Below are 20,995 nucleotides of genomic sequence, written 5' to 3'. Positions count from 1 at the left end.
AATTCTTGATACAGATCGTGACGCGTATCAACACCAAAATTTAATCACTTCTTCCTTTTGTCGTTTCCAACAACTCCACAAAATGTCATCAAAATCTGTTCATAACTTTTTGAGTTATCCTGCTGACAGACAGACAGACAGACAGACAGACAGACAGACAGACAGACAGACAGACAGACGGACAAACAGACAGACAGACAGACAGACAGACAGACAGACAGACAGACAGACAGACAGACAGACAGACAGACGGACAAACCAACTCGACTGAAACCAACCTCCGTGGTAGAGGTAAAAATGAAAGCCTAGGCCGTGTCTCAACTGGCACTGACTGTCACGCCAGATACTCCTTTTCAAACCTGGCCAGAGTTTGTGTCCCGATCCACCCGGGTCTCTCTCTCTCTCCCATTGATTTCCTATCTCCTCTCAATACTGCCCTATCCAATAAAGGCAATAAAAGCCCCCCAAACAGAAAAAGAAGAATGCAAAATGGTGCCATTTTGCATAAGTGCTGGCCTTATAGGCGTTGGTCAGGGACGCCGCCGCTAGACATAAGCAGAGTACGCAGAGTGCTCAGGGCATCAACCTGTGCTTGGGGCACCAACCACAAATTGGGGCCTCTTAAATTGAAATTGACAAAAAAACGTCATGAAAGAAATATTGAATGACATCACAAAATATCCATTTATTAGCCAGTAGATTGTTGTCATTATTATTTAAATATGAGGGGGGCCTCCAGACCAGTTATTCCCAGGGCCTCCAAAACTTAGCAGCGGCCCTGGTGTTGGTGAATCGTGCCATTTGTCGTGCTGACTCAGTCTGTAGTACACCAAAGCTTGTCATACATGATGATGCTTTATTTGGATTGTTTAGTCAGCGGTCAAACGTTTGCTCCGCTCTCACTGCCTCAATTCATCAGTCTGTGTCGTCTGAGTTAATAGAGTGGTCAAACAAGCCAGACCTCGCTAACATGAGTCAGGACATGCTGTGTCGTTTCAAAACCGATGCACAGTGAAAACGGCACTTGAACAGATACATTCAGTATTGTAAATAAACTCTACAATGGCATTGTAAATATCACGTTAATGTGATACCCATACATACTCATATTCATAAAACATGCAACCTTTCATTGCAAAATTCTTAGAAACTGTATTTTTTATACAATCAGTCCTGTCTAGTATATTAGGGAGAATATTTTCCATCTGGGCCTGTGTATGATAAAAGATTTCCCACAGTGACCATTAGCTGTTCGGCAGAGGGACATTGCTGTGGGATGGGGGTTTCTGGGAAAGTCTATTAGGGGGGAAGGAACAGTGGTGGAGCTATAGGGGGGACGAGCAGGGCATTTGCCCCGGGGCCAGGGCCCTCCTGTATTGGTGGCGAGGGCCCTATTGTGACCTTGGCAGGCTGTATGGGGGGCCCGGTAAGTGTCTTGCCCTGGGGCCCTGTGGTCAATCGTTCTGCCACTGGGGAGGAAGATAAGGCATTCTGTACTGTATGTAACAAATGGTCCTCATGGACTTGAAACTGCCTCGCTCCCTCCCTACATATCCCGGTTTTAATCCAAGCACACAGATCTTTAAACACTGATCCATCAAAATGCTCCCCGTTTCAGCCTGGAATGGGCCGATGTGATAAATGCAGGATAAAAATACTCTGGAGCACTGCTGAATGTGTTGAATGTACAAACTGTACATTTATTTAGACTATATTTTACCACGGCTCTGTCAAACCTGAGGTACAGTAGAACTTCATCATATCTGTGATGATTAAACCATCCATTATGCATTTTTGATTCGTGAAAATGAACTTTATTTTTGTTTGTGTATTTTACATCTATGCAATACCTCATAACAGAGCGGTATAATATTGGTCTAGGCCTACTACAGATTCTTCTTAAACTCTGCAGTGAAGCTGCCTCACACTTTTCAGAATATTACACTGGTATGCCACCGTTTCATGTACACCGTTTCATGTAAAAAAACGTTTTTAATGCTATTGCCGTCCTGCAAAACGATTTCCTCCAGCAGACTCCTGCGGCGAGAACATTGCATAATCTTCCCCATCTATAAAAGGAGACTGTCTTGAAGTCTTAAGAGTTTCTTTGTTTGTAAATACAGACAAATAGTCCTGAAATAATGGCTCACAGGCACTATCACAGCACATGCCATCCTTTCATAGGCATCTAGGGACTTGAGGCAAGAATTCTGGCAATGGTTGTGAAATACATGCATCATACGAAACAGAGATTAGGGACACAACGTTTAAACAAAAAGACGAAGGGGGAAAATGAGTTTATTGTTGGTCCATCTGGAACTTACCATGATAGTAATGCATTACTGTCTCTGTAACCTAAAGACTTCTTGGATTGTTTGCCCAGAATACAGTTTCGCTTTCACCAGATAGCTGACTCAATTTGTATATAGAGCATCTTCACATAAACAACTCTGACCATGTAATGACAACATTTCCGCAGTCCCGACGTTTGAAGAAGCTGTTGGACACAGAGAGTCATGTTCAAATTGTTTTAACTCTGCACTCTGCATTTTTCAGTAGCCAAAAAAAAAATGTTTTGCTGCCTGTGCAGATTTGTGACGTTTACATTCTATCAATAAAGTGCACATCATTCACATTCATAATAGACCTATTAGCTGACCCAAAGCTCTGTCCGTGCTCAGAGGTGAACAAACTGGATTGAGAAAGTAAAAAGTCCTGACAGATTTTCATTCTGCCTGTGCTTGTAACACAGGCAATGTCACTGTAATTTGCTCTCCAACCTGGCTGAAGGGTTGTGGTGGTAATTGGAACACAGCTTGTTCCCCATATATAGGCATGTATCGGACTAACTGATAGGGTTTTCACACCTGGTCCCCTTTAAGTGAACCAAACTCAGTCCTCTTTAAGTGGACCAAAAAGTGAAACAATAGCAAATGGACTCAGTTCTGTTTTTGTTCATATTGTCAGTGTATAACAAAAAGAACTGGCTGATCTTTCTGGTCCTGGAAGGCTTTTATGGTGTGTCACTTCTTTTTTTATCACATCCGGTCCTCTAGAGTGTAACTTGTCAGAACTCATAAGCGAACCGAACTGAGACCACGTCAACCAAAGTCTCAGTACGGTTCGCTTCCGAGGGGTCTGGGTACGCTTTGGAGCGTTCAGATATGCGCCAAAAATGCTGAGTCACAGGTCTGAGTTCACTTAGGAGGCGGCTGAAAGGGACCAGGTGTGAAAACACTGTTAGTCACACTTTACACCCCTGTACGTCCGACACCCCTGTGTCCGCACCTGGCAGTGCTACACATCCGCGCCACCACCCGCCCGCATCCCACGCCAGCAGTCCCTCAGCTTCCGCAGCAGTTTGCGCGCGGGCTCGGTGTACTGTCTGTTGGCCAGCCCCAGGATGAAGGGTATGATGGCCATGCTCCCGATGCCCGTGCAGGACAGGATGATGTAGAGCGACCAGTTCTCCGACCTCCTGTCAGCCTTCATCCAGCGCAGGGCCACGTTGACGTAGGTGATGTAGGGCACCCAGCACAGCACGAAGACCAGGGAGACGGCCGCCACGCACTTGGCGTAGCGCACGTTCAGCCGGTGCTCGGCGTCCGAGGAGGAGGCCCTGCTGCTGTTGCTGTTGTCGATGACGACGCGGTGCTCCACCGCCCGGTGCAGCTTGCAGATGTCCCGCAGCTGCTGGCGGGTGATCCACAGCACGCGGGCCGTCATGCCCACGATCAGGAAGATGGAGGGCAGCAGCAGGCCGTACACCTCCAGGTAGATGTACTCCTTGGGGAAGATGATCTTGTAGGAGCAGGTCTCAGCTCCGAGGGTGGAGGTGGCGTTGGAGGAGGTGATGTTGGAGGAGGTGATGTTCGAGGAGTTAGAGGAGGAGGAGGAGGAGGTGGTGGTGGTGGTGGCCGCCTCGGGCCACTCGTTCCAGCCGAAGGCGGGCAGGGAGGCGTAGAGCAGTGGGGGCACCCAGGTGGCCAGCAGCGCGGCCGGGAAGCAGCGGTGCACCCAGAACTGGCTGTAGTGCAGCGGGCTGGCGATGCACAGGTAGCGCTCGTAGTGCACCATGACCAGGTTGAAGAGGTAGGAGAGGAAGAGGAAGTTGGGGAAGGTGTGCACCAGCAGGCAGGCGTGGAAGTCCAGCTGCTGCTCCAGGGCCATGCGTGGGATGAAGGGCAGTGCAGCGCCCGTGCACAGGTCGGCCACCAGCAGACTCAGGAAGAAGTAGTTGGGCGTGTTGTGCAGCTGCCGGTTGCAGACGATGGCCACGATGATGAAGAGGTTGGCCAGGATGATGGCGGTGGAGAGGGGGGTGGTGATGCTGACGATCAGCTGCTCTCTGCTCTCCTTCACGTCCATGACAGACAGCCAAGACAAACAGCTAGATCTAGACCTCAGAGAAGCCGTCGGTCGAGTGTCCTGCGCTGTAATGGACAAGAATGGCAGGCAAAGTTATACCAGTGTGGCTTCGGTGGTCGTTGGGGTGTCTGGTTCTGTTGTATGCCTACTAGTGCATACATGTCTTGGAAAAACAGGTCACAGGGGCAAGTCAAGAAACGGTCTCTGCGGCATAGATTATGAAGGGTAAACATTGCCATAACACGCCTAAACATTTACGCATGTCCAGTTTTGGCCGTATTCTATCGGCTGTATTCTATCGGCCCATTTGTTGTTTAACGGTTAAATAAACATCATAAACTACTGTGTGGCATGCACAAGGTACTCCCTGCAGACTAACTTGACACATAAAGTTGTAACTTCTCAGCATGAATATTTTAATGACAAATACTTCACAATAGAATTAATATCTTTGTATTTACATTTCTTTTATTTCTCACAGTTTTACTGTAAAACTCTTGAGTCTTTTATTTTCCTCATTACTTATTCTTATTCATTTATGGTCCATAAAACTGTTTAAGTTACAAATGCTTAATTTAGCATTTATTGTATGTCATTAATGGGGAGAGGTGTCAAAAGTAAAAGTAAAAGTAAAAAGGGGAAACACAATTTCCTTCCAACAACTAAGTTGTGTAACCAATATACTACACTTGTACTTGTCGTGTGATCAGCTACCTCCATGCTGGTTGAATCAAATTTATTGAGGGTTCTTGTTAGGTTTTTAGTGTTTTTCAGTATGTTATTCAGTACACAGTCTATCCACCTCATTAGGTACAATGGATTAACTAGTGTAACGGCTATGTAATATCATGTGCCAGTGTTGTGCTTACACCACAAATTAAATTTTACTTTTGACACCTCTGTTAATGGGAGGATTAACACACTATTGCTTATCTAACTATTATGTGGTGTGTGCATCACTTCAATTGAGATCTTCCAAATGAGATAATTCATTCCCCCATTACACCCCAAATAACTCATTTGTATCTAAAAAGTCATCAGACAAAATTTCCAGGAGTATATGCACAGGGAGTACTGTTGTTTTGTAATGTAAGGCATCTTGTCTCAAACATGTCCTCTGAACTGGCTCTTAATAGGCTAGGCAAATACAGATAGAGTGCTCTCCGCATTTAACAAATGTTTCAATATTTACATAGATTCATATCACATTCTAGATGGGTCTCAGAATATCAATCAACATCTTTTTAAGTCTTCCATCACATTTGCTTCAACTACTAACCCCCCAAGACACTCCACTTTTTCTTGGCATTGCATTGTGTAACAATAGTGAAATGTTCAATGCTTTTAATACCATTTCCTGACCAGGAACTAAGACAACGGAAAACCATTAGCTAACACACCAAAAACACTTTCCTCACTCTTGATGTAGAGTGTCGTGCAGATGGCGAAGCGATAAAAAAGTAGGCTAACACTTGAAATTTGAAGTCAAGATCAAATTCAATACAGGAAGGAAGTAGGGGTCTGCCTCTTCAAGATAATGCTGCCTCTTCCCCCCATCATGTTATCGTACATTTGAAAAGCCTCTTTTTAAACCACATCACAAAGAGATGCGGGCAACATTTTTGAATGTTGAATACTGAACTTCTACTGGAGTTTAATCACTTCCAAACTACAGTACGTACGGCACTCACCTCCATCATCCAGCTGTAGCCATGTCTGTAGATTAAACACCGAGGACCAGTACCATGACTTCAGGTTCCAGACGTACTACTCCATGCCATCTTGTAGATATGAAATAGATGCTCTTCTGCTGTATGACAGTGTGTCCCAGTGAACGCCAGAGCCGAAATGAAAAGCTGTGGCTTCAGAAGGATGCCTCTTAAAGGGGCAGAGACATCCTCAGCGTGTGTACACATGATGAGAGAGAGATAGAGAGAGAGTGTGTGTGTGTGTGTGTGAGAGAGAGAGAGAGAGAGAGAGAGAGAGAGAGAGAGAGAGAGAGAGAGAGAGAGAGAGAGAGAGAGAGAGAGAGAGAGAGAGAGAGAGAGAGAGAGAGAGAGAGAGAGCGAGAGAGAGAGAGAGAGAGAGAGAGGAAGGGGGGGTGAGAATAAGTGAGAGAGTTAGTGGTTGGATGGATGTGGCGTGTGGCGTGTGGTGTGTGCTATCATGAGAGTAAATGTGTCAGTGCGTGGGGGAAGCTGGGTGTGAATCTGCTGTGTGAAAGTGCAAACACATACATGTAGGCCTACAGTACGTGTACAGTGCTGCATATTCCCATCATACAAATAGATGTTTTCATTTCAAAAGGCCGTGTCAAACATTACCTCCACCGTCAAACTGATAACATACAGTATACGAGCATGGGCTTTATTAAATGAATATGTCAAACCCCCTAGCCTTTTGTGTAACACTCAGACTCATACACTGCCACGTCCTGCACATTCCGTCACTTAGACCAGTGTTTCCCAACCTTTTTTGTCTCATGTACCCCCCAAGCCTTTTTGTTGTGCCATGAGTACCCCCTAACTCATGTATTACTTCGCTTTTTCTATTCCAGTGTGACTATGCTCCATGCATTTCTTAGAATGACATTTTTCCAAGTACCCCCTGCAGTGTGCTCGCGTACCCCTAGTGGTACATGTACCCCTGGTTGGGAAACACTGCCTTAGAGACATGGAAAAAGGACTGGATAATAGGTAGGACACACACACACACACACACACACATGCGCGCGCACGCAGGCACGCACACACACACACACTGTCTTTCTCTCTCTCTCTCACACACACACACACTCAGACATACACACACACACACACACACACACACACACACACACACACACACACACACACACACACACACACACACACACACACACACACACACACACACACACACACACACACACACACACACAAACACACACTCTCTCTCTCTCTCTCTCTCTCTCTCTCTCTCTCTCTCTCTCTCTCTCTCTCTCTCACACACACACACTCACACACACACACACCACACACACACACACACACACACACACACACACACACACACACACACACACACACACACACACACACACACACACACACACACACACGCCTCACACATGCCTTACACACGCCAGACCCCATAGACAAAGCAAATAGATTCATCACCTGACTGTCTCCTCTCCACACCTGCCGGTGCTACCCTGATCATCAACATCTAATGTATCTCATGGCCTGTCACCAGGGCCACTGCTACGGTTTTGGAGGCCCTAAGCATAACTGGTCATGAGCCCCCCCCCCCCCCCCCCAATTAAATAATATGAATAATTATAATAATCTACTAACTAATAAATATATGTTTTGTAATGTAATTCAATTTTTTTTAACTTTTTTTTGGTCGCTCTCAATTTAAGAGGCCCCAATTTTGGGGGCAAAGTGTTTGGTGCCCCAAGCACTGGTTGGTGCCCTAAGCGCTTTGCATACTCTGCTTATGTCTAGCGGTGCCGGCGGCCCTGCCTGTCACCATGGGACAGCCCCCTGCACTGACTCCCTCGGAGTGGGCTTAACTATGGCATGCATGCACCCGACCCCACCGTGCACTGGTGTCTGCTACGTACCGTCGCGAGCACTGGTTTCCGTCACTGCGGACTTGGTTTGTTTCCCCCAAAATGTAAGTGTGACACATGTTCAGGAAAGGAACACTCGAGCGTTTGCATGCAGGCCCCCTTTTCGGTGAGGGATGCTGCAGAGGGCCAAAAGGATTTTCTGGGCATGGAAGCAATTGATCATTTTTGCCGGCAGTCTGCTCTTCCTGTTATCTGCCATCTGGACTTGTGGTATTCTCTCTCTCTCTGGAAGCAACTCTTGGCAAACACACAAATCACACGGGAGGCGTCTGCGATGTTTAAAGGGTCACTGGCTGTGGCACCTTCCGTGATAAGGTGAGACTGGTGGAGACTGGACTCCCCGAAAACACATCTGGAAACTGTTGTAAAGGCTGTGAGGTGAAAAAAAAGAAATAATGCATCTATTTAAGATGACCCTTAGAAACATTACCATGACCTTTTAAAAGATACAATTTGACAAACAGTGATTGAGTTCTGTGAACTGGGTCAACAGTGAAAATAGTTCATAGTTTAGCCTATAAAGCACAGTGGTATGATAGATCTTTCAAACTCAGAAATGCCATCGCCCACAGTCGAGCCAGAATAGGCCTATAGTACTATAAACCTATTGACTCTACTACCAACCCCCCTGTCATGAAAACCAGGGGAGAGTATGGTGCCTGGATTTCTGCTGAGCTTTCTTTCTTTCTTTCTTTCTTTCCTTCTTTCTTTCTTTCTTTCTTTCTTTCTTTCTTTCTTTCTTTCTTTCTTTCTTTCTTTCTTTCCTCCTGATTTCTTTATTTAGCCATGCCAATATATAGTATTGCACACACAGTACAGCAATACCATTGCAATGGTAGAATGAATCTACCATTAGACCACTAAAATCAGGTAGGCCTACTAGGCAAAACAAGCTGAGAAAAAAATCTGGATAAAAGGCAATCCAGCACCACCATTGCAATATTCTACAGAGAAACATTTACTTTGACATCTTCAGACTTTTCAAGCTTGTGTCTAGCTTAGGCCTAAGATCCTGTTCTGGCCCCAGCTTGCCCATTTTGAAGTTTGTCTGTTATTGTCTGCTAGTTTATAGGATTACATTACATTACATTACATTGCATTTGGCAGACGCTTTATAACCTAAGCGACTTTCAAAAGAGGACATAATCATAGCCAACATCACTAGCAAATAAAAAGTGCACAGGAAATATACAGAAGAACAAGTGCGGATGCAAAGAAGGGTTAGGTTTTTTTTCTTTCTTAATAACGAGAACACACACAACACACACACACACACACACACACACACACACACACACACACACACACACACACACACACACACACACACACACACACACACACACACACACACACACACACACACACACATCATGTCAAGGGTCTGCCCCAAGGCTAGGCCAGCTCAAGCATTAGTCTAGTAGATACTCACGAAAGAGTCTTTACTGGTTTATTGAAGGCTGCAAGAGATGTGCTTAGTCTTGCTGCCTCTGGGAGACCGTTCCACCACTCTGGATATGCCAGAATAACCTCTGTTTATGTCTATAGCATAGCCTACCTTTTATCGTGCAACTTAACCCCTTAAGACGCGGCTTTATACATTTGTTGTTACCAGTATGGTAATGACCAAGTCGTGGTGCATTACTAAAGGGCCTGTGTTGTGTCATAGTATTGTAGTGCTATGGTAGGTACATTTCAATGGCTATTACAGCGTGCCACTGGAGGTACGGCGCGCATTAAGGGGCTACGGACAATCTTACTCTTTTAAAGCCACTACAGAGTGGAATGCATTCTAAAATAGGCCCATATTTCTCTTTCTATGTCATCCCATGCTTCTATTCTGGTATTAATCTAGGTTACATAAACTCAGAATAAATTCAATGCAACATGTGCTGCAAAGGGGAAACCCTTAGAGGGCTGTAAAAAGCAAGCATGCATAGATGGCTAAAAACAGGGAAGCCTCTTCAAACAAATAAATACCACCAGCTGCTGTAAAATGTGCCACATGTTTTTGACTGAATTTCATTCAAGCTATTCACACGCCACACTCCGGCACTAAGGACAGGAAACAGTGCCTCTTCACAGCACTCAGAGCTACCAAATGGCTTCATTCCCTAGCAACACAAAATAAAAGGGCCAAACTATAAAAAGTCCATTTCAGCCTAAATAAAAACTGGATCCACTTTATACAGTCATATTCCCTTTGGTTTCACTGCCCTGCAATGGCAATAAGCTGTTATAGGCTGAACATCCATTGAATTCATTGAAACAGGCCCATTTCAGATCTGTCCATGGGCCATACCTATGAACAGGTGAAACAGAAAATGCAAAATTCAAATTATTTTATCTAAATCATCGCCCTTATTGTTAATCAATAAATCCTGATTAGATGGTCATGGTATGCAGGCCGCATAGTGCGCCACTGTGCCACCCTGTGGTCAATTTCTCCAAACATAGCCTACGAAATCATTACACACATAGGCTACGTTACTAGCATTGTTTTTTAAACCTTATATTTTGCACCTTACATGTGTTTCCATTATATTTGTCATTATTGAATGTATTTCCATTTTAAAATACAAAAAAATGTTCAAAGGCCTGCGCAGTCGCTTTTACGCACTGAATTACGCGCCGTTTTTTTTTCTTCCCATAACTACTTTTAATTATGAAGTGTCTGCTAAATTAATGCCTAGCTCATTTCTACGGTATGTATTCAGATAATTGACATCTCTGGGGCAGTGAGTTGGGGAGGGCGCTCAAATAGCGGGGAGGACCAAGAGAGCTCAGCTGTTAGCGCAGGCGGTTGGCTACATCGTGCATGATGGTGCTCCTCCGCTCAGCTGAGCGGTGTTGTTAGGGAAGTGACGTCGCAGGTGGATAGAGGTGCACTCAAACGCTGGGATGGTGATACCTCTCTTCTGATACTTTTTTCATAACGACAGGATTTTGCTAATCGTCAAAGTGTTTGAGGTATGAATTGGATAGGTTCCCGAGGCGTGCAAGCAGCAAGTGAAATACCGTTGTCGACGTCGCGTGTTTGCCAGCTGCAGCCAGGCTCGTACGATGGCGACAAGGCTCAGCTGCTACGGGAAGACCTCGGGATTTGTCAACGTTAGCTGGATTTGTACTTTTTCTCTGCTGATTTCTGTTCTACAGTGTCATATTTGCAAACACGAAGCACCCCATCCTTCAGAGGTTTGTTGGTTAATTGCATGCTTTTCCCTAAAGCTTTACACCAAGTTGAGCAATAAACTACCACAGCTTTCCACTGTTAGCTTGCTAACTAGCTAACTCATAGAATCAATTGTAGAAATTGGAGAAGGTCTTCCTTTTTTGTTTCCCTTTAGCACCTTTACTGGTTGACTTGTTGGTTGTATGCCCAGGACTGACTGTTCGCTATCGGTTATAACTTATTTTATTCTGGCACAGACAGTAGCGGGAGAAATTAAATTGTGGAGAGATGTATCACAAGTAAACTTAGATTATGCTGATGATGACAGCAAAGACTGAGTTGATGTCATGACAATGACAGTAGGCTACCGTTTTTGATGTTGTCCATAGGTCATTCACAAAGTGCATCTAAAACCTGGGAGGCTTACTAAAAGGAGTACAGACCAGCAATTGAATATCAAGATCATTTATGACCAAAGTGTCGATAGGTGAGTGGTGTTTTTGCCCTATTTGTTTCATCCTCAACATGTCATGACACAAATGTTTTTGGGAGGACTTCTTTGGGAGAATTCTTACAGAAACTTGTCGTAACAGGTTACCAGAGGACCAAGGAACTCTTGTTAAGGTATGTTGTTGGATTTAAATAATGAAACAACCTTTGGTAATTGCTTACCAAATATTTCTCAAAGCATAACAGGTTATTATTGTAATCATGGATGTGCATTTGGACTCCACAGGAAAACCTATTCCCCCAAGCGATTGATTACCTGCAGAAAGCATTCAGAGTCCGTAGACGAGCAGGACCAGTTCTACTGAGCAGGTAGATTTGAATGCTCAGAAATCCACTGATTTTGCCCCTTTCTTGATTATGCTATCCATGCAACCTTTCTAAATTTGTGCTTTGAATCCGCTCAAATCAGACAATGTGCAACCAATCAATACCTGCGAAAGAAAGATGACCCCCACCGATACTGCCAGGGAGCATGTGCACAGCACACCAAGTGTGGACCTGTTGTGGTGCCTGAGCACCATTTGCAGGTGAGAATTTCCCTACTTTCTCTTGAGACCTGCCCTGTTTAGCCGTAGGGCAGTCATGGGTAAGCTGTTAGGGCGTCAGTCTTGTAGCCCAAAGGTTGCCGGTTCAACTCCTGACCTGCCAGGTTGGTGTGTGTATGTGTGTGTGTGTGTGTGTGTGTGTGTGTGTGTGTGTGTGGGGGGGGGGGGGGGGGGGGGGTGGGGGTAATTAACTTAGTGTTTCTCAACGGGGGTGGTGGGGAGCCCTAGGGGGGCGTTGAGAAGGATACAGTTGAAAGGGGGCTGTGCTTAGTTGTCATTGGGGGCATTAGTCCATTTTGCTTGGCAGGCTTATGATGAGGGCAAGGGGGCGTTGGGAGGTTTAGGATGAAGTCCAGGGGGCCTTTGTTCAAAAGAGTTTGAGAACCACTGAATTAACCAGTGCTCTCCCTCATCCTCCTCCATGACTGAGGTACCTTAAGCATGGTACCGTCCCGACGCACTGCTCCCTTTTGAGCGCCATTGGGGGCTGCTTCCTTGCACGGGTGAGGCATATATGCAATTCCCTTGTGTGCACTGTTCACTTGAATGTGGTGTCACGTTGACAAAGGGAGTTGGAGTTTCCCAGTTGGGCTTTCGCTTCACTTATGAGTGGATTTTTTCTAGTTACTGCGTCGTGGGGCCCATTTGACTTGTTTGCAGTCTGAAACACATTACATGCTGAAACTGTTGCATCGTATTCAATAAAGCTTGTATAATAATAGATCATAAGTCAGACTTGTCCAAGATGTGTGAGGATATCACAAAAATGCAACCATGTCAGTGGTTAGCAACCTGGATTCATTTGCTGAAACCCTGTGTGACATACAGTATTCTAAATAGCCTGATTGCACCTGTCTAATTCAGCTCAGGTGATTGAATAGTCATTTGGTTGAATTGGACAGGTAAAATAACATCATTTGGAATATGTGGCACTAGGGCTGGGCGATATGGAAAAAAACCTATATTACGATATGGATTACTTTATATCACGATAACGATATATATATCACGATATAGCACAATTACATACGTTTTCAGTTATTCTCTTTATTTGCTTTATTTTTTCATGTCGTAAAAAACAACCTTTCTTTAAAATGGATCTTTTTATTGTTATTTGTACAGTTACATGAACTTATAGTGTGTATTGTGACAACATGACATGTAATTAAATGATATTCAATTGTATACAACTGATACAATTACTATCACGATATAAACGATATAGGAGAAAGGTTATGATATACACTTTTATATCACGATAACGATATATATCGTCATATTGCCCAGCCCTATGTGGCACTGGATTATAAAACTGATGAATCCAGGATGCCCATTACTGTGGTGCGTCATGATATGACTCAAAAAGTTATGCGGACAAGCCGTTTGTAGATGACTCTAACAGACCTTTGGGGTTGCATTCACACTCCTACAAGGACTTAGCTAACACCGCTGAGGTCACGCACCATTTGGTCAAAGGTCTTATCACACCTTTGTCGCACGCACGTGTGTGGTTTGTCGAAAACTCTGTCAATGTCTGTTCAGATGCGTTGTCCGACGGCCCCTCCCCCAAGCTTAACCGTCATCAATGCACTCCACTATAACCACACCCCTTTACTCAGGACACAGCATCTATACTATCAGCCACAGAGATCGGAAAGATCTGTGTCTGACTTTTCTGCCACAGACATGTCTAATACCCACCCCCTGCTGTGACTGTCTGTTGACGGTAGTAACTCATGCAGACAGGGGCACGCAAGAATTGGAACGCAATCGAGGCGAGTGTGTCCAATGATCCATTACCCAGGCATCTCTATCACTTATGCTGTTTGTTTATAGATTTCAGGCAATAGGAAAAAAACTTTTTTTCTTTCTTTCTTTTTTTTCCACTTATTGTTATGGGATGGTCAAGTTTGCATGTTGTTGGCTTGGTTCCTTGCTTGGCCTACAGTTGGCCTGCCTGCAGCAGTTAATGGGATGAGCCACTTACCTACTCTGAGCGGGATGATGGCGAGCTCAGCTCAGTGGAGTAGAGTGGAGGCAGAGGCCATATGCTCCGTGTTGTACACTAGCCTGTGATTACAGCCAGTCAGCACCTTTCAAGGATATGGACGGAAGGCACGGCCTCATCCTTGCCTCATGCAGCACCAATGGCATATGGTGGCTTTGGGGTTATTTTTTATCTGCTACTGTTGATCCACACGCCTATAAAATACTTAATGGTGGAGCCAGTGAAAAAGCAGATGCGTAATAATGCAATGTTTATTGAATTTGTTATGGAAACCCGAGTAGGTTACCTCGTACCGTCATATCCTCTCGGTTTATTGTGCTGTTACTGGCTGTTGTAAGCTCCTTTCAGCATATCCAGGCTTACCTCACTGTGCTACATTTCACCCGGAGTAATGGTGACTGACTAGTGATGCAAATTATGGATTAATTATGTAATCATTAGTTGATTACCTTATCGGTCGATTTACGATTAATTGATAAGCTGCATTTTTTTACCCCGAAATCTCTATGTTTCTCTGAAAAAAAAATACTAAATCTAAAAATTAATATTAAAAATTGAGATCAAATACTACATTTAAATTAGTTATATTTAAATTATTTAATTTGATTTATTTAATTTAATCGTTTCCATCCCCATGACAAGACTGTCAATATCCACTTCAGGAGCCCTTTCCACAGATTGTATGAATTCAAATAATCAGTCTGAGGATACATGTATCAGGTCTAGTATGTCAATGTGCAATGGTGTTTATTGTCTTGATGTCTGTTATGTATGCCTCATGTAGGCTGTGACAAGACTGTAATGGTGGTGAAAGCAAATCCATCCATCCATCCATCCATCCATCCATCCATCCATCCATCCATCCATCCATCCATCCATCCATCCATCCATCCATCCATCCATCCATCCATCCATCCATCCATCCATCCATCCATCCATCCATCCATCCATCCATCCATCCATCCATCCATCCATCCATCCATCCCAATAAAAACAGTAATATCAGCCAGTGATACAGTGATAACAGTAAACCTAAATAATGCAGAGAGAAATGGACACGTCTAAAATGAATCAGTAACCAAGTTGCTGTACCTTGTGGCCTCTTCCTTTAGCAATGCAAGGTGTGCAGCGAGACGGGGAAGTCGTGCGGGCCCGTGGGGCCTCCCGATGGAGAGGGGGTGGAGGGGGCAGACTTCGCGCTGTACGTGAGCGCGGTGACCACAGAGCGCTGCGGCCAGGAGAACATCGTGGCATACGCAGCCTACTGCCAGCTGGAGTCGGAACTGGACAGGTATGCAGAAACATTTTTGTTTATATGTCATTTGTAACAAAGAAAAAAACACGCACATTGGTCTCCTAGAGATTGGGTGCAGGACTAGCAAAGTCACATGAAGACTGAAAATAAAGTCAGCGACACCAAGCTCCCATTTCTCTTACATTAATGTGATGTTTCTGGCAGCATGCCCTTCATCAGACAGACTGTCCGTTAAGGCCATGCCGCCCAAAATGTCACATTAAAGTAAGAGAAACGGGAGCTTGGTTTAGCAGACTTTTTTTCAGTTTATATGTAATTTGGCCGTCTATTTTGAGGAAAGAAAGAGATGCAGTTAAGTTCTTCTTTTTTTTACCAATTTGGTTTAGTTAATGTTGTACTTTGAGTTGCTCGGATGATGTTGACTTTGGTGTTATGTAGCTTTATTTAAGATTTAACGTGTTCAGTTTAATTAAGATTGCACGAATTGGGTTAAAGATTCTAGTTCTGAATCATGTATGCTCGCAGACGGTATACGTTTGCTAAACTTTTGCTAAACTTTTTAATTGAGTTCCTTGATCCATGGCAAGCTGATTAGTGCTGACAGTTGTTGTTTGCATTGTCCTCCTCCACTGATAGGCCTATCGCAGGCTATGCCAACCTCTGTCCCCGCATGATCTCCACCCAACCTCAGGAGTTTGAGGGCATGCTCTCCACCGTTAAACATGAGATCATACACGCCCTGGTAAGCCCTCCTACCATCCACAACTACTCCATACCTACGTTAAACATAATATTTTTTTCAATATGCTGCTTTTGATATAATTTCAATATGCTTAACACCTTTTTTAAATTAATTAATTAAGCCATGGTGAAATGGTTAGGGAGTTGGATTATAGATCACAGGGTTGCAGGTTAAATCTCCACCCTTGCCAATCCCTTCCTCACTTCATGGCTGAAGAGCCCCACATTGATTCAGGGACTGTAACCAATACCCTGTAATATCGTCGCTTTTGATAAAAGTAATTTAGCATTGTAGTGGAGCTAGGCTAGCAATGAATGTGTCATAGTGACTGTGTGTATGCTTACAGGGCTTTTCTGCGGGACTCTTTGCGTTTTATCACGATGACAACGGCAAGCCTCTGACCCACAGGTTTGCCAGTGGTTTACCTGCCTACAATGAAAGGTTGGTTTTTAGAATGCTGCAGCATTCTCCTCTGAGAAATGACTTTCAAGCGTTTTAAAAGTTGTGCACTTGACACATAAAGTTGTATCCTAACATATTAATCTGTGAAGTATGACTTAGGTCAGGATTGAATTGGTTTAAGATCCCTTCGCATGACTTTTTTCCACTCTCTGAGCTTAATAGGAGTTCCCTTAACCTTCTTAACAGATTTGGCAAGTGTTTTGATCATTTCCATCTTCTCTGTTGTCTCAGCTTAGGGCTGTTCCAGTGGAGTGATAAGGTCATTCGCCGAGCCACCAGGCTGTGGGACATCAGCGACGGGAGGATGGTGCAGCACGAAGTTCACCTCCTGGTCACGCCACGTGTAGTCGTAAGTTCCCTCACTGAAGAAATCACCCATAGAAATGAATGAGGAGGCCCTACTGTTCTCACTGTAGGGCACCGGGCTGCTACGCCGGCGACCCGGGTTCGATTCTGGCCCGGGTCAGTTGCCAACCCTTCCCCATCTCTCTCCCCATTCGTTTCCTGTCTACCTCTCCTACTGTCCTATTATCAATGAAGTCGAAAGGACCAAAACACGGCGGGTGTGTGTATCCCGCCTCTTCCGTTGTCAATAGCCAATCATTATGCCGATATATCTTCCAACTTTGCGGTCCACTTTTCACCTCCAGCCATTATAAAAGTATTGCCTTCACCTCCTGGTGACCCCACATCCGGTTGTAAGGCTTCCTTTTGGAATTTACCAAGGCAGGCATCTCAGGCCACTGCCAGCTGTCCTGGGCACACACAGCTGAATATACCATAAATGCTGTCCTTATTCAGCCTTTTCCTGAAGCAAAACAAAAAAGCTCAGCCTTTCCATCTCCTGTACATGTGCATACTTACTCAGCGTGCTGCTCCCCAACTGAACTCACGTCCCAGTCTCTGTCCCTCTCTCTCTCTGTTTGTGTCCCTCTCTCTCTGTTTGTGTCCCTCCCTCTCTCTCTCTCTCTCTATCTCTACCCAGAAGTGTGTATAAAGTATTTGTCTCTCATAGCATAGCATAGCCGTCGTTCTTTATTTATTAGTATTAGAGATGCACCGGATCCTGATTTTTAGGATCCTGCCGGATACCGGATCCACTGCTTAAGATCCTGCCGGATCCGGAACCGGATACCGGATCCTACAAAAGGGTTGAAACTTGTCAACAAACATGTCTACTCGCACACGTGGGCCTTTTTATTACGTTGGCTCAAACTATTTCTTAGACTCATTAGCTTTGCCACACTGCCTGCAACTGCTGCTTCCAAAGGGCTTTCACTCCATGCAGTGATTAAGGTTGTGAAAGACTGACTGATAAGCCTAGGCTAGAGATGCACCAGACCCTGATTTTTAGGTAACATGCCGGATACCGAATCCACTGCTTAAGATCCTGCCGGACCCAGATCCTGTGAAAAACCCTATTATCCTGCCGGAACCGGAACCGCATCCGGTGCATCTCTAATTAGTATATCATAATATGTATAGCATAATACATGTTATAATTTGTGCTGTGTGCCACTTGAAAGGAGACTGTGAATCTGTCTGCACTGTGTCCAATGATAATGAAGGCTTTCTAATCTAATGTGTTCCTGCTAGGCAGAGGCTCGGAGGCACTTTGACTGCCCCATCTTGGAGGGCATGGAGCTGGAGAACCAGGGCGGCATGGGGACGGAGCTGAACCACTGGGAGAAGAGGTTGCTCGAGGTACAGGGAGCGCTTGGCATCACTAGTATGACAACGAATCTTCTATTAGAGAAAGATGATTTGGTAACACTTCAGAATAACTACCCAAAAAAAGCTTTATAAACACTTTATTAATATTTAATAATAGTTAACGTTTAACAAAGCATTTGCAAATGTTTGTAAATGAGTAAGAACCAAACTATGACTGAATAGTGGAGTGGGATTCAATTCTACTGTGTGAGTTTATGTGGTTTCATGCCTTCTGGTCTTTGGAGGAGCAACTTCCAGGACCGATGCGACTGTGCTGTGTCTGCTGTGTTAACATAGTATTTCTTGCCCATTTATAAACATTTGTTAACATTTTGTTGATCATTAGTTCATTATTCATAAAGTGCATATCAAGGTCTTTATAGGCAGTTATTCTAATCTAAAGTGTTACAGATGATTCAAACTTCGTCCACCCAATGCAAAGGAGTGTGCTCAACTTCTTCTTCTTCTTCTTCTTCTTCTTCTTCTTCTTCTTCTTCTTCTTCTTCTTCTTCTTCTTCTTCTTCTTCTTCTTCTTCTTCTTCTTCTTCTTCTTCTTCTTCTTCTTCTCTTCTTCTTCTTCTTCTTCTTCTTCTTCTTCTTCTTCTTCTTCTTCTTCTTCTTCTTCTTCTTCTTCTTCTTCTTCTTCTTCTTCTTCTTCTTCCCTTTCTGTGGTGTTTGGTGGCGACTTGCACAAGTTGCTCAACCTAAAGTCTCCAAAGGTCTCCTAACCGATGGATCCAGGAAAAGAATGGGCTTGTTGTACTGTATGTTACTCTAATAGAAGATTTGTTTGACTATGCTGAGTGATCATGGTTGTCTGCGCCACATCAGATGGCCCAAAGGCAGTGTTGCCAGATGTGTGATCAAATCCCGCCCAAAAGGTTCTCAAAAACCGCCAAAATGTGTTAAATTCCGCCCAATTTCAACAAATTGCATTGATTTCTATGGGCTCAAAACTACAGAAAAAGCGCCAATAGCCAATTTTTTCCCCGTTTCTACGCGCAGATGGCCATCCCAAGTAGCACAATTGGGCGGGTAACCACCCAATCTGGCAACACTGCCCAAAGGCCTCTGAGACATGGGTTGTTGAAATTTGCCCTGCCGCTGATGATGACACGGTATTGCAATGCCCATTGGTAGATCAGATAAGCCTGTTACATAACTTCACTTTGTCTTTAGGTCACTGAAATGGTATGAAATGGCTAATACTTTTCAATCTACTGCTGTTATATTTGGTTGATGCAGTTGGTGGAGAACAAGTTTATTGCTGTAAGATACCGTTTGCTGTAAGATACCGTACAACAGATTTGATTGCTAAAGAAACTGTATTTCCCCTGCAGAATGAAGCAATGACTGGGTCTCACACACAGAACAGAGTCTTTTCAAGAATAACACTAGCAATAATGGAAGACACAGGGTAAGCGGTCCTCATAAGTACACTTTCCCGTTTTATAACAGTTGTACGTGGTAATTGTGACTTAATTAGTGCATGTACTGATATATGTGAAAAATTCTCATGATTCATCCAGGTTATCCAAAGACTTAAATTGATACTGTCCCATTTTTGGAAATAAGCTCATTTTACACCTCCCCTTGAGTTAAATAATAGGGTTTTACCGTTTTCCTGTACTTTCAACCATTTTCTCGCTATGGCTGTGCAAATTTTACCTTCAAGCTAGCAGTTAACATTGACTCCTATGAGACCAGTTAGCCGCCAGCTGCTAGCATGGAGGTAAAATTTGCACTGCCATACCAAGAGAATGGTTGAAAGTACAGGAGAAAGGTAAAACCCTATTATTTAACTCAAGGGGAGGTGTAAAATAAGCCGATTTCCAGAAATGGGACAGTATCACTTTAAGGTATAAGCAACTGATGTGTTAACTGATATAGTGATGTAGTTGCTGATGTATTTATGGATGTCGCTTCTTTCGTAGGTGGTACAGAGCAAACTACAGCATGGCAGAAACCCTTGAATGGGGCAAAGGTCTGGGCTGTGACTTCGTCATGAAGAGCTGCAAGTTCTGGATGGACCGTCAGCGGCAGACGTAAGACCAGAGGATATGCTTCACACGATTCCAGTCTTTTTTTTTTTAGAAAGTGCGAAAGGTCTTCGGGTGCAAGCAAACAGCAAAGTTCAAATTTTGTTTAAAAAAAAAATAAAAATAGCCACACTCTCGGGTGTAATTCCTGCCGTTTAATCCAGGGTCAGCATGACAGACAGACGTATAGCCCAAGCCCTCTTCAGCGTCTTCACACGATTCCACCCAGATATCCAATCAATGGGCAACATGACCTTCTATCAAGAGTAGAAATCCCTGCTTGACACAGTATTAACCAGAGATGTGGACTTGTGAATTCAACTTGAGTCAGACGTGAATTCTGGGGGGAAAAAATATTACAAATATTAGAGTACATATTTAAAGCAAAATCGTATCCGTTGCGTCCAATGCATTGAATTGAAGGTGTGTTGTGTGATGCGACAAGTCCCATAGTGATGCATGCAGGTAGGACTGTTGCGATCAGAGGCGATTCTATGGTCACCTGGGGCCCCAAGCAAAAATCCAAAGGAATGAACATTTGAACCAAAAAAAATTGCCACAAAAT

At 44.1% G+C, this 20,995-nt stretch overlaps 2 protein-coding genes across 2 annotated transcripts in view; one reads left to right on the top strand and one right to left on the bottom strand.

The window, feature by feature from the left end:
• Positions 1-2,209: 2,209 nt before the first annotated feature.
• On the bottom strand, positions 2,210-6,198 carry gpbar1 (G protein-coupled bile acid receptor 1). The gene is made up of 2 exons (XM_063213451.1): positions 6,060-6,198; positions 2,210-4,433 (listed from the first exon to the last, which is right to left on the bottom strand). Exon 2 carries the CDS (start codon positions 4,366-4,368, stop codon positions 3,298-3,300), a length of 1,071 nt encoding a protein of 356 aa, XP_063069521.1. The 5' UTR covers positions 4,369-4,433; positions 6,060-6,198; the 3' UTR covers positions 2,210-3,297.
• Positions 6,199-10,827: 4,629 nt separating this feature from the next.
• The window catches only part of lmln (leishmanolysin-like (metallopeptidase M8 family)), a 20,801-nt gene continuing 10,633 nt past the window's right edge, over positions 10,828-20,995 (top strand). The window contains exons 1-12 of the mRNA XM_063213447.1: positions 10,828-11,179; positions 11,546-11,643; positions 11,750-11,780; positions 11,893-11,975; positions 12,076-12,193; positions 15,332-15,510; positions 16,111-16,216; positions 16,563-16,657; positions 16,910-17,027; positions 18,275-18,382; positions 19,732-19,808; positions 20,326-20,436. Coding sequence (XP_063069517.1) covers positions 11,048-11,179; positions 11,546-11,643; positions 11,750-11,780; positions 11,893-11,975; positions 12,076-12,193; positions 15,332-15,510; positions 16,111-16,216; positions 16,563-16,657; positions 16,910-17,027; positions 18,275-18,382; positions 19,732-19,808; positions 20,326-20,436 — 1,256 coding nt within the window. The 5' untranslated portion in view covers positions 10,828-11,047. The remainder of the gene's footprint in view (positions 11,180-11,545; positions 11,644-11,749; positions 11,781-11,892; positions 11,976-12,075; positions 12,194-15,331; positions 15,511-16,110; positions 16,217-16,562; positions 16,658-16,909; positions 17,028-18,274; positions 18,383-19,731; positions 19,809-20,325; positions 20,437-20,995) is intronic.

The sequence above is a fragment of the Engraulis encrasicolus genome, chromosome 13 (genome assembly GCF_034702125.1).
Source record: "Engraulis encrasicolus isolate BLACKSEA-1 chromosome 13, IST_EnEncr_1.0, whole genome shotgun sequence".
Taxonomy (NCBI): Eukaryota; Metazoa; Chordata; class Actinopteri; order Clupeiformes; family Engraulidae; genus Engraulis; species Engraulis encrasicolus.
The sequence above is the reverse complement of the archived record's forward strand: the minus strand, read 5'-3'. Positions and strand labels throughout refer to the sequence as shown.